A 15287-nucleotide genomic window follows, 5' to 3' on the forward strand; every position below is an offset into this window, starting at 1 on the left:
TCTGTTTTCCGGGTAAAACCTTTATTACGTTAAGGACATAGAAATATTTTGCAACTTCCATGAGTAACATTATAAGAGTTATCAGGAGAACATGTCCCGTGTTCAGGATGCTCCGATAATTGTTGCAAAAAGCTTTTGTTGAATTCCCGACAAGCAAAAAGTTTCTCACCGGTGTAGGACAATGTAAAACATCTGCCACATTTCCAACGCCGATAAGGTTTCTCCTCTGTGTGAATCTTCTCAGAATTGTCAAGTAGAGACTTCAGAGCAAAACCTTCCTCACGGTAAGAGCGTCAATAAGACATCTCCGTGGCGTGGACTGCCTGATGTAGAACAAGTTCTGATTTCTGGGTAAAGCATTTGTTACATTTCAGACATACAAAAGGGTTCTCCATGGTGTGAATTTTTAGATGTTTGAGTAGGTAGGATTTCAGTATAAAACATTTCCCACATTCTGAACACAGAAATGGCTTCTCTTCGGTGTGAGTTTTTTTATGGGTAATAAGTTCTGATTCCTGTCTAAAACTCTTGCCACATTCTGGACACGGGTATGGTTTCTCCCCGGTGTGGATCCTCAGATGAGCATCAAGAAAAGATTTCCGAGCAAAACACTTGCCACATTCTGGACACGGGAATGGTTTCTCCCCGGTGTGGGTCCTCTGATGATAATCAAGAAGAGATTTCCGAGAAAAACATTTGTCACATTCCGAACATGGAAATGGTTTTTCCCCTGTATGGACCCTCTGGTGTCTGGTAAGATCCCCTTTCCGAAAGAATCTGCCACATTCAGGACAGGGATATACTCTATATCCTCTATGTGTAACAATAGCAGAGTTAATAGGAAAACGGACCCCATGTGCAGGGAGATCTGATGCTGTATCGGTACAGTGTAGCAATTGATGTGTATTTGGGTAAATGTTCTTTTCACTTGGAGGACCTTCTGAGATATTGTTTTCCATTCCCCGATCTTGAAAGACAGAAAAGTCCTCCGCGATATTGCAGCTGCTTTGCCCATCTTTTGGAAACAAAATATTACAATTTTAGCACACAACAGTTACCGTCCCGTTAAAGTGATGCTCCAAAATTGAGTCATGTCAAATCATAGTTTCAAAAATTAGACTATCAATACTTCATAAACAAGATCCATGTCCCAAACTGATGCCTTTAAGTATAGAAGTGATTTGGGTACTAGAGCAGGACCGACACTAGGAAAATTTTTATTTTGGTGGAAATGCAGGAAAAAGAGCAGTTCCGCTGCTGTTTTTTTTACAGCAATCGTCAATGTTATATATTTGTTGTACAGGTTGTTACGGTGGTGGCGATACCAAATATGTCTTATTTCATGTTTTGGGACTTATATCTTAAAGTTTTTTTCATTGTAAAAAAAACATGTATTTCTGTGGTTTTTTTTTTACTAATTTCTATTTTTTCTTTTTTTTAAAGGGAAGGTGTCACGAAATTTTTTTTTTATGTTATTGCTTTTAGTATGTCATTAAAATAAATTTTATTTATTTGTTTTTGTGTTGTACTTTTTTCTTTCTTTTACTTCTCTATGGGGGCTGACATTTTTTTTTCATCTCTGTATGTGTCGATTAACGACACAGAGATGGAATACGGCACATACAGCCCCATAGAGAATGCGAACGGGAGCTGTTCCATTCACTATAGCGTACGCCGTCTGTGTGGGAACGGCGCATGCGCCGCTCCCACACAGTCCAAAAGGAAGGTCTTCGGCAGAGCGACATCCAGCGCCATTTTCATGTGGATCGGAAGCCGCTGCCGGACAGTAAGATGACTACTTCCAGTCGCGGCTTCCGATCATACGTTCAGACGCAAGAACAGGGAGCGGAGGGAGCAGCGACAGCGGCAGGTAATATGTGATGTCTGTGTATGTTCGTGTTATAATGTCTGATTACCACTGTATCTAATCCTCCTACACTGTGCATTCGCTCAAAAACTGGCGGCACACAGTGTAGGTTTGAACATTCAATCCCCTCCTTTCTCCTGGCACTAGCCAGGATAAAGGAGGGGGGATTATTTGAGGACACTAAAGCGAGTATGTCTTCTCCAATTTTTCAGCATAAAGCAATGAGGTTGCTTTACTACATGCCAATGCTGCAATTTTGGGAATTGCTCCCTCTAGTGACCAGCACATGGAAATGTTATAAATTAGAATCTAATTTTATAATATTTCCTGACTTGTGAAAAAATGTAAAAAATGAGAATATATAATCATTTATATACTAACAGTTTAACTAAATATATATATATTTTTCTAGCGACACATTCCCTTTAACCACTTTTTTTTTTTTTTTTTTTAATAAAAATTGTTTTATTTTTTTAATCCCATAGGGGGATTTAAAATTATTTTTTATTTTTTTTCAACTGTAATGTACTGGCATATATCTATATACGGATAGTATACAGGCAGTTGTTAGGGCAGACCTAAGTGTGCCCTAACAACAGGGAATATGGTCAGACAGTCCTGGGGTCCTTCAATGGACCCTGAGCTGTCTGCCCGTACAAGTTATGGGCCGCGATCGCATCACCGGGATTTCCCGTGACGTGATCAAAGGGCAGTCCTCCCTTCTCACACAGGACGAGAGTGCTCGTCCCAATGCGGCAGGCACCCGCGGCTCAGGACGAGTATTCTCATCCTGTGTCGGCAACCAGATATAGAATATTCGAGGACAATGATGGAACCAATCAAGGTTAATTGAAGGACTAACGAGAAGAAATCTGCCGGCATGTAACCTCTCCTTCCTATGTTTACTGGTTATTACTCACTCGGGCTGATCTGTGTAGGATTATCCTCCTTACATCCTCCATATGCCTCTCCCGTTTCTTCTGTAAGTTCAACTTTAATATGAATCAGGTCCTCATCCTAAATAAGCAACACAATAAAAAACCGGCACAGGTAAAATACTAACAAGTGTCTTGAGTTATTTGTATGTGGAGTAAGATTTCACTTCCACTTACCTGGTAATTTTGAGAGCGATTGTATGTTTCTCCTTCTGTATCCTGCGGATCAGGAAGACTGAGAAATGTTTCGGGTTTATTTGTGTTCCTGGACCAATCTGTAGGCAAACACACAGCGACTGAATACAAACATTCAAAGTAAGTAAAAAATGACTATGGGAAACGTACTTTGTGGTCTCCGCCGGTCTGTGAACTTTTACAGGAAGTGATGACGTCCCGTCCGGCTGGAGCCAATCACTGGCCTCAGCGGTGATGCTGGCAGGAACGGTGTGTCATCTCTGAGGCCAGTGATTGGCTGCAGCCGCATGGGACCTCATCACTTCCTGTAGAGGTCAGGAGACCATCAGTGCTGGAGCGGCGGGAGATTTTAAGTATAACTTGTTGTCTTATATGATCCTTGCCCTTCCTGTAGCCCCTGCTCGGCATGTCCTGGATCACCCCTTTAACCACTTAATGACACGGCCAATTTTTGGTTTTTCATTTTTTTTCCTCCCCGCCTTCCAAAAGCCATCATTTTTTTTATTTATAGGGCTTTTTTGTATTGCGGGACACATTGTAGTTTTTCATGGCACCGTTTAATGTACCATATAATTGGGAAACTGGGAAAAATATATTTGTGGGATGAAATGTGCAAAAAACAGGCATTGCGCCATTTTTGGGAGGGTTTTGTTTTCACAGTGTTCATGGTAACTGGATTACACGAGCAGATACGATTACGGTGATACCCAATTTATATTTTTAAAATGTTTTACCACTTTCATTAAAAAAACATTGCGTTTTGTCGCCGCATTCTGAGAACCATAACTTTTTTTTATCGCTCTGTGGATTTAGTGTTGTGAGGGCTTATTTTTTGCGGGGCGAGCTGTAGTTTTTATTGGTTCCATTTTGGGGAAAATGCGACTTTCTGATCACTTTTTATTCCAATTGTTTGGGGAGCTAAGGTGACCAAAAAAACAGCAGCTTGGCTGTTTTTTTATTTTTTTTACAGCGTTCACCGAGCGAGTTAAAATACATTATGTTGTAATAGTTCGGACTTTGACGGACGAGGCGATACTAGTTATGTCAACTTATTTTTTAAAAATATTACTTTAAAGAGGCTCTGTCACCAGATTTTGCAACCCTATCTGCTATTGCAGCAGATCGGCGCTGCAATGTAGATTACAGTAACGTTTTTATTTTTAAAAAACAAGCATTTTTGGCCAAGTTATGACCATTTTTGTATTTATGCAAATGAGGCTTGCAAAAGTCCAAGTGGGCGTGTTTAAATTAAAAGTCCAAGTGGGCGTGTATTATGTGCGTACATCGGGGCGTGTTTACTACTCTTACTAGCTGGGCGTTCTGACGAGAAGTATCATCCACTTCTCTTCAGAACTCCCAGCTTCTGGCAGTGCAGACACAGCGTGTTCTCGAGAGATCACGCTGTGTCGTCACTCGCAGGTCCTGCATCGTGTCGGCACCTGAGGCTACAGTTGATTCTGCAGCAGCATCGGCGTTTGCAGGTAAGTAGCTACATCGACTTACCTGCAAACACCGATGCTGCTGCAAAATCAACTGTAGCCTCTGGTGCCGATGTGTTCTCGCTCGTCTGACACGATGCAGGACCTGTGAGTGACGTCACAGCGTGATCTCTGGAGAACGCGGCTGTGTCTGCACTGCCAGAAGCTGGGCGTTCTGAAGAGAAGTGGATGATACTTCTCATCAGAACGCCCAGCTAGTAAAAGTAGTAAACACGCCCAGATGTACGCACATAATACACGCCCAGTTGGACTTTTACTTTTAAACACGCCCACTTGGACTTTTGCAAGCCTCATTTGCATAAATACAAAAATGGCCATAACTTGGCCAAAAATGCTCGTTTTTTAAAAATAAAAACGTTACTGTAATCTACATTGCAGCGCCGATCTGCTGCAATAGCAGATAGGGGCTGCAAAATCTGGTGACAGAGCCTCTTTAAGGAAAAAATGGTAAGTGTTTTTTGTTTTTTTTAGCGTAATATTTTTTTTTTCCGTACATTAAGGGCAGATTCACACGAACCAGTGCACTGCATTTTTTCACATCCGAGTTGCACCCGTGCGGGACTCTTTTTCACGGATCCCTTAGAGACTTGAGTTTATGGAGGGATCCGTGAAAACGAACAAAAATAGGACATGTTCTATTGTTCCATGGACCCTTCACACGGTCCGTTAAAACGAGTGTGTGAATTGCCCCATTGAAATACATGAGTCCGTGTGACAGAGGTTTTTTTTAACAGCCGTCACACGGACGAGTTACATGCTCGTCTGGAGAAGCCCTAATAACTTTACCTGTTTTTATTTATTTTTTTAAAACTTGAGGGACTTGAACCAGTGATCGTTGGATCGCTTACATGATCAACTGCTATACTAATGTATTGCAGTATATCGTTATACTGACAGTCTCCTGGGAAGCCGAGGGCTTCATAGGTGTACAAAGATGGCAGACGTGAGGGCCTTCGTTAGGCCCCCAGGCTGCCACGATGACCATCAGCATGATCGTGTCACGGGGGGGGGGGTGATGCCACGTCAAAGGGAGCGATCCCCTTGATTCTAATGCTTTAGATGCCACGGTCGCGATTGACCGCGGCATCCAAGGGGCTAAACGGGAGGAATCAAAGTGATCTTTGATTCCGCCTGTTGCAGTGGTGTCGGCTGTATTACACAGCTGACTCCCGTTGAGTATATGAAGTGCGCTCAGCCCGTGAGCCCGCTCCATACTTCCCGTTAAAGGCTGCCACGTACATGTAGGAAGATTAATAAGGAATTACATATTTTATTTTTATCTCCTGAGTAGTATATGACTCCGTTGTTCTTGTGAGTAATAGTTACGTCTCTTCCCCGGTGGTGCGAGGGGCTGCTGGTCCTCCATCATGACGTCGTTGTACAGATCCCTATTACCCGGTGATGTGCGGTTCCGGTGGTCCTCCATCATGACGTCCTTGTACAGATCCCTTTTCCCCGGTGATGTGCGGTTCCGGTGGTCCTCCATCATGACGTCCTTGTACAGATCCCTCTTCCCCGGTGATGTGAGGGGCCGGTGGTCCTCCATCATGACGTCCTTGTACAGATCCCTCTTACCCGGCGATGTGCGGTTCCGGTGGTCCTCCATCATGACATCCTTGTACAGATCCCTCTTACCCGGCGATGTGCGGTTCCGGTGGTCCTCCATCATGACGTCCTTGTAGAGATCCCTCTTACCCGGAGGTGTGCGGTCCAGGTGGTCCTCCATCATGACCTCTTTGTACAGATCCTTGTGGTCTTCTAGATACTCCCACTCCTCCATGGAGAAATAGACAGCGACATCCTGACATCTTATAGGAACCTGACACACAATGAGACAGTCATCATCCCGACCCCTTCATAGCATTACTATATAATGTCCCAGCATTCCCGGCAGCGCTCACCTCCCCCGTCAGCAGCTCGATGATCTGGTTGGTGAGGTCCAGGATATTACTTTTCTTTTGTATGAATGAGTGAGTTGGAGGCACTTTCACGTTTGACTTTTTTACAGGTCCATAAGCCTAAAAAATAAGACACAACGAAAAGGAGACAGTTCGTCTGCATTAAATGATGTCATGTGACGTCATTCCCAGAATCCCTCACCACTCCAGTCCTGTCCCGGTATAATTAATAGCGATAAGCGACTTCATGTGACGTCATTCCCAGAATCCCTCACCTCTCCAGTCATGTCCTGGTATAATTAATAGCGATAAGTGATGTCATTCCCAGAATCCCTCACCCCTCCAGTCCTGTCCTAGTATAATTAAAGAGGCTCTGTCACCAGATTATTAAATCCCTATCTCCTATTGAACGTGATCGGCGTTGCAATGTAGATAACAGCAAAGTTTTTTTTTTTTTTGAAAAGTTATAAGCAATTTTATATTTATGCAAATGAGCTTTTCAATGGACAACTGGGCGTGTTTTCTCGTTTTACCAACTGGGCGTGTATTGTGTTTTTACCAACTGGGCGTTGTGAATAGAAGTGTATGAAGCTGACAAATCAGCGTCATACACTTCTCATCATTCCCACCCAGCTTCTTTCACTGCAGACACACAGCGTGACGTCACCCACAGGCTCTTCAACTTTGTCGGCGGAAAAGAGAAGACACCACAGCTCCAGGCATACAGTTGAATTTGCAGCAGCATCACCATGTGCAGGTAAGCATAGCAAACTCCCTAGAGACGAGCATATTAACCTTTTGGACGCCTTTCAGCCGATGTATCTTCTTTGCCCGACGACAAGGTTGAAGGACCTGTGGGTGACGTCACGCTGTGTGTCTGCAGTGAAAGAAGGTGGGTGGGAACGATGAGAAGTGTATGATGCTGATTTGTCAGCGTCATACACTTCTATTCACAACGCCCAGTTGGTAAAACGAGAAAACACGCCCAGTTGTCCATTGAAAAGCTCATTTGCATAAATATAAAATTGCTCATAACTTGGGCAAAAATGATCGTTTTTAAAAAAAAAATAACTTTTGCTGTTATCTACATTGCAGCGCCGATCACGTGCAATAGGAGATAGGGATTTTATAATCTGGTGACAGAGCCACTTTAATAGAGATAAGTGATGTCATGTGACATCATTCCCAGAATCCCTCACCACTCCAGTCCTGTCCCGGTATAATTAATAGTGATAAGTGATGTCATTCCCAGAATCCCTCACCCCTCTAGTCATGTCCCGGTATAATTAATAGCGATAAGTGATGTCATGTGACGTCATTCCCAGAATCCCTCACCTCTCCAGTAAGAAAGTTAATAATTTCCAGGGTAAGCCTTAATATCTTCTCAGGCAGGTGACTCCTCCCCTCGTCCATCTTGATGCAGGATTAATCCCACCTGGATTTCAGATCCAGAAAAAAAAAGGCACCAGTTTTGGAGGAAGCCTTGAAATTAGAGCGGAACGTTCATGTAGCTGCAACGGCTATTTTATTTCAAACCCAACAGGACAACTCGTTTCGGGGGACGCTGGACCCCTTCATCAGGTCTAAAAGGAAGACATCCGGAGACTTACAGGGTTAGGTTCTTGCATTTGTAAAAATTATTATTTTTAAATTAGTCCAAACCTGTATATAAATGAGAACTGTGTAATGCTTCGTTTCCCCTGTGGTGGCGCTGCAGCGAAGTTAAACACTTACAACCAGGTTTCCGCACAGATCACAGCTGATCGCTGGGAATCCTAGCAGGGGGACAGGTTGTGATCAGCTTATTGTCAAGGGACCCTTCTAGCATGCAACCCCTTTAATAGGTCTCTCATAGTGACGGGTGTTTAGGTACTCTTGACCTCCAAAACTCCAGTGTGTCGGCATTTGGAGGACTATAGTTAGGGTATATTCACACGGGCTATTTTCAGCCGTTTTTCGGGCCGTAAACGTCCCGGAAAACGGCTTAAAAATCGGAAGCAGAACGCCTACAAACATCTGCCCATTGATTATAATGGGAAATACAGCGTTCTGTTCCGACAGGGCGTTATTTTACGCCTCATATTCAAATAACGGCACGTAAAAAGAAGTGCAGCTCCAAAAACGGGCGTAAAAAACGCGAGTTGCTAAAAAAAAGGCTGAAAATCAGGAGCTGTTTTCCCTCAGTTTTGTGGCGCAGATTTTGACGCAAGAACCACGTCGAAATCAGCGCTAAAAACCGGCTGAAATCGCCCCCCATTGCTTTCAATGAGAGGCAGAGGCTTTTTTTCCTGGGCGGCTTTTGGCCACTCGCGGGGAAAAAAAAGCTGTTTGAACGTTCTTCCTTGCCGCTGTTTTTCCCTCAGATCTCCGATTCAATGGGAGGCAGAATAAACCTGCGGCGCTCGTTCCCGAACGCCTTTCGCAGCGGTTTATGACCGCAGTCCGTGCATTGGCATCAATGGCTGCGGGTAAAAACTGCAGTGAAAATCACGGGAAAAAAGCGCAGAGTTCAAAATCTGCTTCACAATTCCTAATGGAACTCTGAGGTCGATTTTTTTTTTCTGCTTACAAAAAAAACAAACTGTGTGAACAGGACCTAATACTGGAGCTGTGGAATTGTCTGAACTTTTTACAGTAGATTATAATTTGGGGAAAGTGCAGCTTCTACAGTCGTAACTGACGAAGTCGAGACGGCAAAAGTTTCGTCAAAAATGTTCAAATCAGCTTTTCAGGTCAATTAGTTCCGGTCCCTTCTGAAACACTCGTTTTAAGGGAGTTGAGCGGGTACGGGGCGCTTTTTCATACTGATCATCTTTCCACAGGATAAGTCATCAGTATATGACCGGTGGGTTACAACTCATGAACCCCGCACCGATCAGCTGTTCCAGCTGCCTCACGGATTCCGGTTGGTGTCCCGCAGTCCTGGGCGGACGGTGGTATATCCTCAAGACGCGGAACCAATGGTGGAGCAGGGAGCCATCAGCTTACTGCTCCACCATTGACTATGAAAAGCTGCAGTGACATCATCACACCCGCCTGCACCAAACCACACAGACCGGAGGAGACCTGCTGAGGGATCTCCTCCACTCATCGTGGGAACGGCTTTTATTGTGTGTGGGGGGGGGGCACTATGGGCATCATACTGTGTGTGGGGGGGGGGGCACTATGGGCATCACACTGTGTGTGGGGGGCACTATGGGGCATTATACTGTGTGGGGGGCACTATGGGGCATTATACTGTGTGGGGGGCACTATGGGGCATTATACTGTGTGGGGGGCACTATGGGGCACTATACTGTGTGTGGGGGGGACTATGGGGCATTATACTGTGTGGGGGGGGACTATGGGGCATTATACTGTGTGGGGGGCACTATGGGGCATTATACTGTGTGGGGGGCACTATGGGGCATTATACTGTGTGGGGGGGGGCACTATGGGGCATTATACTGTGTGGGGGCCACCATGGGGCATTATACTGTGTGTGGGGGGCACTATGGGGCATTATACTGTGTGTGGGGGGCAATATGGGGGCTTTATACTGTGTGGGGGGAACTATGGGGCATTATACTGTGTGGGGGGCACTATGGGGCATTATACTGTGTGGGGGGGGCAATATGGGGGCATTATACTGTGTGGGGGGCACTATACTGTGTGGGGGGGCACTATGAGGCATTATACTGTGTGGGGGGCACTATGGGGCATTATACTGTGTGGGGGGCACTATACTGTGTGTGGGGGCACTATGAGGCATCATACTGTGTGGGGGGGCACTATACTGTGTGGGCTGAACTGGGCGGGGTTAGAGGCGTGACTTAACAGGGGAGACGTTTGCAGCGCGCCGCTGAGGGTGTCCCTATTTAGAATAATTTAAAGTTGTGCGGTGTAGTTATTTATTTGGGCAGAATATGGCGCTATGTGCACAGTTTGGTGAATATTGACGCACTACCTGCCCCCAGTGTCGCACTATACAGATTTAATAATAAGCAATGACTCACCTACCACAACCACTACCTGCAACAGCACCCTCTCTCTGACTCCGCCTTTTTACCTCTCACCCGGAAGCCGACATTCCTTACTTCTGGTTCTTGCGTTCCACTCGAAAGACAATCAGGACGCGACCCTGATTGGTTGGAGCGACAGCCTATGGTTGTGGATGACGTCACCGTTTCTCGAACAGTGCTGAGTGACCGCAGAACCTACATAACACAATGTGTCCTCAGTAATGGACGGCGGCGGCCATTTTCTTGTAGTCCAGCAGATGAACCGTGAGAAGTGGAATCAGAGGGCACCTGAATTGGTCTATGGTTGCGGGTGCCAGCTCTGCCATCTCCCTCCCGTTACAGGACAGATGTGAAGAATTGATCCTGCTGGCACCTGATACAGGTAATATTTCCCATGTCTTCTTGTTATTATTGCAGGGTTGTCTGGAGGTTTGCTGTATCCCAGTCCCCTGGCAATACATTTATATTGGGGTTTATATGGCACCTGACTACTGTACGTCGTCTCTTATACATGATATAATGCAATATACGCTGGCGCTGGGCACCGTATCGGCCAAAAAACCTTTTTGGGTATATAACAAAGCCGACACTACTGGGATATAGGACTTATTACGGGGCCTTTTATCGCATAATTTCCTTCGATCTCAATCTCCTTCTTTTCGAATAAAATGTAAATAACATCAGATTTGAATATTTCTGGATTTTACTATTATGTTTTTTTTATTTCTTGCATTAAATAGTAAAACAATATATATATTTTTTTTTAGATTTGTAAAAATGTCATTATTTTTTTTTAGGCTTAATCGTAGGGTAACGATGGCGGACCAGGAGGCCACTAATAGACCTCCAGCTACCATGGCAACCAATTGCCTCCCCCGTTATTTTGTCATGGGGCCGATCTGGGGAGACAGGGAGCCCCCTTACTGTCTAGCTGATCACATCCAACGGTCGCTGTTGACCGGGTCATCCGAGGGGTTAAATGGCAGATACCAGAGATCCCGTCCGTTGCAGTCGGGTGTCCGCTTTCGAAAACAGCCGGCAACCGCCATGTATGGTTTGGGCTCCGCTTCTGAGCCCGCGCCATATCGTGACAGTGCACCTCCGAAACATAACTGTCTGTCAGATGTCGTTAAGGCCAGGGTTCCAACGTAGCGTAAATGCTGCGGAATTTCCGCAACAGGGTTCCGTGCGGAAATTCCACCGCATTTACAGTAGCAGCAAAGTGGATGAGATTCAGAAAATGTAAACGTCATCCAGGAAGGCCGGACTCCGCGCAGAGAGGGGGTAAGTATGAGCGTTTTGTAACGGGACGGATGGCGGACACATGAGCGTCATCACACCTCAGGCCAAGTAGCGTTCTGGGTTGGGAGGAGGTTGGCGTGACCTGAGCTCTGCCTACGAAAACAGGAAAGGAGGGTAAAATGTAAAAGCTGTCGAGGAGGTAGAAATGAGGAGCCCGGGTTGAACTGGCGAGCGATTTCTCCTAGTCGATATCTGAGACACCATCTCATTTTTGTAACTGCTATGCAGCATACAATCAATATCCAAAGTCCCGGTTCCTTCTGAAACACTGGTTTTAGAGGAGTTATCCGGGCACGAGGCGGTTTTTCATACTGATGACCTATCTGCAGGACAGGTCATCAGTATATGATTGGTGGGGATCCAACTCTCGGACCCCGCCACGATCAGCTGTATCGGCTGCCTCCGGCACCGGATGTCCATGCCGGAAGCAGATGGTCCCGGTCACAGTATAGCGGCCGTACAGTGTACAGAGCCATCTCGTAACATCCGTGCCCAGAGGCAGCGGGTACAGCTAATAGGTGTGGGGTCTGGTTGTTTTTTCTTCTCCCAGGATCATGGACGTGTCATTTGTTTTTTCTTCTCCTACGGCTTCTGCACAAACTGATTAAGCCATCGTGTATGGGAAGGGATGGTCTGCCTGAGCGGGGCCAAGACTTTCTCCTACCTAGTGTCAGACTCCTAGTGACAATACCCATGATGCTCTTGTCTTCCAATGAATTCAACAAGAAAGGGATTTTCCGGTGATTATAAAAAAATAATTTTTTGAACCACGGCCGTCACACGGACCTATATAATTCAATGTGGCCGTTGCTTCAACGGATCGTGTGAAGGGTCCAGTGAGAACATAGGACATGTCCTATTTTTTTCACTCTTCACATCCCTCCATAGACTCTAGTATCCCATATTGCATCCCACAGCGCAGAGCACGGATGCCCCTCGGATGTGAAAAATGGCAGTTTTTCACGTCCGAGATTCGCAACGCCCTTGTGAATCCAGCCTCGGTTGTCCCCTTAGCCACTTCTCTGGCTGAGGATCACAATATAATGGGGAACTGTCCTCACCCCACTATAACAGGCCGTGGGGCCAAAAATCCTTTCCACACTCGGCAGCAGCTTTCCTAACCTACCTACGTGGCGCTCGCCACACGCACACCGGTCCAGGCAGCGCTGTCAGCAGTGAGCTTGCGGGATGTTGATGTCCTATTTACCCAGTGTTGTGTGGCTTCCTTATTTCTACTCCGCACCTTCATGGACCGGTTGAATCCACTTTGTTTCCCGTGTGCTCACTCCGAACCCACCGCCTCCTCTCTGCCCAGCCGCAAGTTATAGACACACCAGAGGATCACACAAAGTGCAAGGGGAGACGCAACACGATGGTGGAAGGCAACACCGAGTACTCTCGGGGGGTGGGGGTTGCTTCTTCTACGAGCACTCATGAGGCCAAACACAATGGACGTGTACCAGGGAGAAGCTTGACAAAAGCCAAGACCTGCAGGAATGAGACACGATGTACGTAGATAAACAGAGAAGAGTCTTGCGATGAGTCCAATGGCTCCGTGCTTTGATGTAGCAGAGGCCGCTACACCCGGACTCATCTCAGGATGCTAAACCGATGGTCACTCACAGTAAAACGAGCCGGAGGTCAAGGCAGGTCGAATACAGTTGTAACGAGAGACCGGCAGAAGATCAGGATAGGCAGCAGACCACACGTGGTCAAAGTACAGGGGGAGTCATCAACAGTAAATCCGATAAGATAGTCCACCAAGAAAACCGGCTGACCGGCAAAGAACGGCGGGAAAGGGGTACGGCAGATGCTGTCAGGACATGTAGCTATGAAGCAAGGACAATAAATGGACGGACGTTAAGGCCTCATGCACACGACCATGGAGTTTTTTTAATGTCCGCAAATACGAATCTGTAGTTATCCGCATATCTGGCACCCTGTCCACAAATAGTGCATCCGTATTTATGGATCTGCAGAAAAAAAACAAAACTATAAATTACGTCCCCAACATGTCCCAACCCTTTAAAAAGATCACATGATCACTCCGGCACCATTATTAGATGAATTCTTTCTTATTGGATTCGCAGGATTTTCACCTTCCCAATCTAGGTGGGTTTTTTTTGGGGTTTTTTTTTGTACATTTTCCAACTATTTCACATTTGGATTCCAAAACTCTCAGATTCATTTTGCAATGCTAGATAAATTTTGGTTTGGGAATCTGGGTGGGTGCTTGCAGGACTATTTGGTTCTGGAATAAAGGAATTCTATTGTAGCTGGTGATTTTTCTTAATATTTGTAAGAATTTGATTAATAATTCTTGGGTATATTATATGTTTATCTGCAGAAGCCACATCCAGCTTCATTATTCTCAAGGGTAGACTCCACATACCCCAGGATGGACAAGGACAGAAGTCATATAACGGACACAATATTAAATCTCACCCTGGAGATCATCTACCTGGTGACTGGAGAGGTGAGGGATTGGGGGAATTATGTCACGTGACCTCACGTTTATCTCTATTATTAAAATGGGGACATGACTGGAGAGAATGATGGGGCTATGGCATTTCTACCCAACATTGGGAACCCCAGTAATCGGATATGGGTGGCAAATCTGATTGATATGCCATTGTTGTTAGTAATTGGAAAACACCTTTCAATAAAGTGAGGGTGAGGGGTTCTCGGAATGTGACAATACAATGGGATTCTGTGAAGATATAGAAAAGGATTGTGGGAAAAGCACCACACTGATATTATTTTAATGAGTAACGTTTAGACCTCTTTGAAGCCAGAATATTAAGTGACCTCTAAGAGATACATTGAATTAAAGTTGATATTGTTTCTTCTAACCTAAGGGTTGTCCACCCAGGTCACCACCACTACATGAGGCAGTTCCCCTAATGGTAAGCTCTTTGCAGAGCCGCTCGTAAACCGATATTGTACCAAAACAGTAGGCGATCTACAGGGTCAATACAGGCAGATGGTCAGACATGGTAAGACGAGACAGAGGTCAGGGTAGATGGTCACACATGGTAAGACGAGCCAGAGGTCAGGGTAGATAGTCACACCTGGTAAGAAGAGCCAGAGGTCAGGGCAGATGGTCACACATGGTAAGACGAGGCAGAGGTCAGGGTAGATGGTCACTCATTGTAAGACGAGGCAGAGGTCAGGGTAGATGGTCACTCATGGTAAGACGAGGCAGAGGTCAGGGTAGATGGTCACTCATGGTAAGACGAGGCAGAGGTCAGGGTAGATGGTCACTCATTGTAAGACAAGGCAGAGGTCAGGGTAGATGGTCACTCATGGTAAGACGAGGCAGAGGTCAGGGTAGATGGTCACTCATTGTAAGACAAGGCAGAGGTCAGGGTAGATGATCACTCATGGTAAGACGAGGCAGAGGTCAGGGTAGATGGTCACTCATGGTAAGACGAGGCAGAGGTCAGGGTAGATAGTCACACCTGGTAAGACGAGCCAGAGGTCAGGGCAGATGGTCACACATGGTAAGACGAGGCAGAGGTCAGGGTAGATGGTCACTCATTGTAAGACGAGGCAGAGGTCAGGGTAGATGGTCACTCATGGTAAGACGA

The 15287-nt window shown here is 45.8% G+C and overlaps 2 protein-coding genes across 6 annotated transcripts in view; one reads left to right on the top strand and one right to left on the bottom strand.

Moving 5' to 3' along the window:
* Nucleotides 1-10483, bottom strand: LOC142663430 (uncharacterized). 4 transcript variants are annotated; one of them, XM_075842071.1, is made up of 7 exons: nucleotides 10390-10483; nucleotides 7730-7829; nucleotides 6398-6514; nucleotides 5823-6315; nucleotides 2980-3077; nucleotides 2788-2884; nucleotides 1-1015 (listed from the first exon to the last, which is right to left on the bottom strand). In XM_075842071.1, the coding sequence occupies exons 2-7, from the start codon at nucleotides 7805-7807 to the stop codon at nucleotides 294-296; spliced, it is 1605 nt and encodes a 534-aa protein (XP_075698186.1). In that variant the 5' UTR covers nucleotides 7808-7829; nucleotides 10390-10483; the 3' UTR covers nucleotides 1-293. The 4 variants fall into 4 exon arrangements, with proteins under 4 accessions (XP_075698186.1, XP_075698183.1, XP_075698184.1 ...); XM_075842068.1 differs by having other exon boundaries at nucleotides 7730-7977; nucleotides 10390-10481; XM_075842069.1 differs by having other exon boundaries at nucleotides 7730-7977; nucleotides 10394-10477.
* LOC142663417 (uncharacterized) overlaps nucleotides 10479-15287 on the top strand; it is an 18760-nt gene continuing 13951 nt past the window's right edge. The window contains exons 1-2 of one of the 2 annotated variants that reach the window (XM_075842040.1): nucleotides 10479-10777; nucleotides 14045-14173. In XM_075842040.1, coding sequence (XP_075698155.1) covers nucleotides 14096-14173 — 78 coding nt within the window. In that variant the 5' untranslated portion in view covers nucleotides 10479-10777; nucleotides 14045-14095. The remainder of the gene's footprint in view (nucleotides 10778-14044; nucleotides 14174-15287) is intronic. The other variant, XM_075842041.1, reaches the window with a different exon arrangement.

Source organism: Rhinoderma darwinii, chromosome 11 (assembly GCF_050947455.1).
Source record: "Rhinoderma darwinii isolate aRhiDar2 chromosome 11, aRhiDar2.hap1, whole genome shotgun sequence".
Classification (NCBI taxonomy): Eukaryota; Metazoa; Chordata; class Amphibia; order Anura; family Rhinodermatidae; genus Rhinoderma; species Rhinoderma darwinii.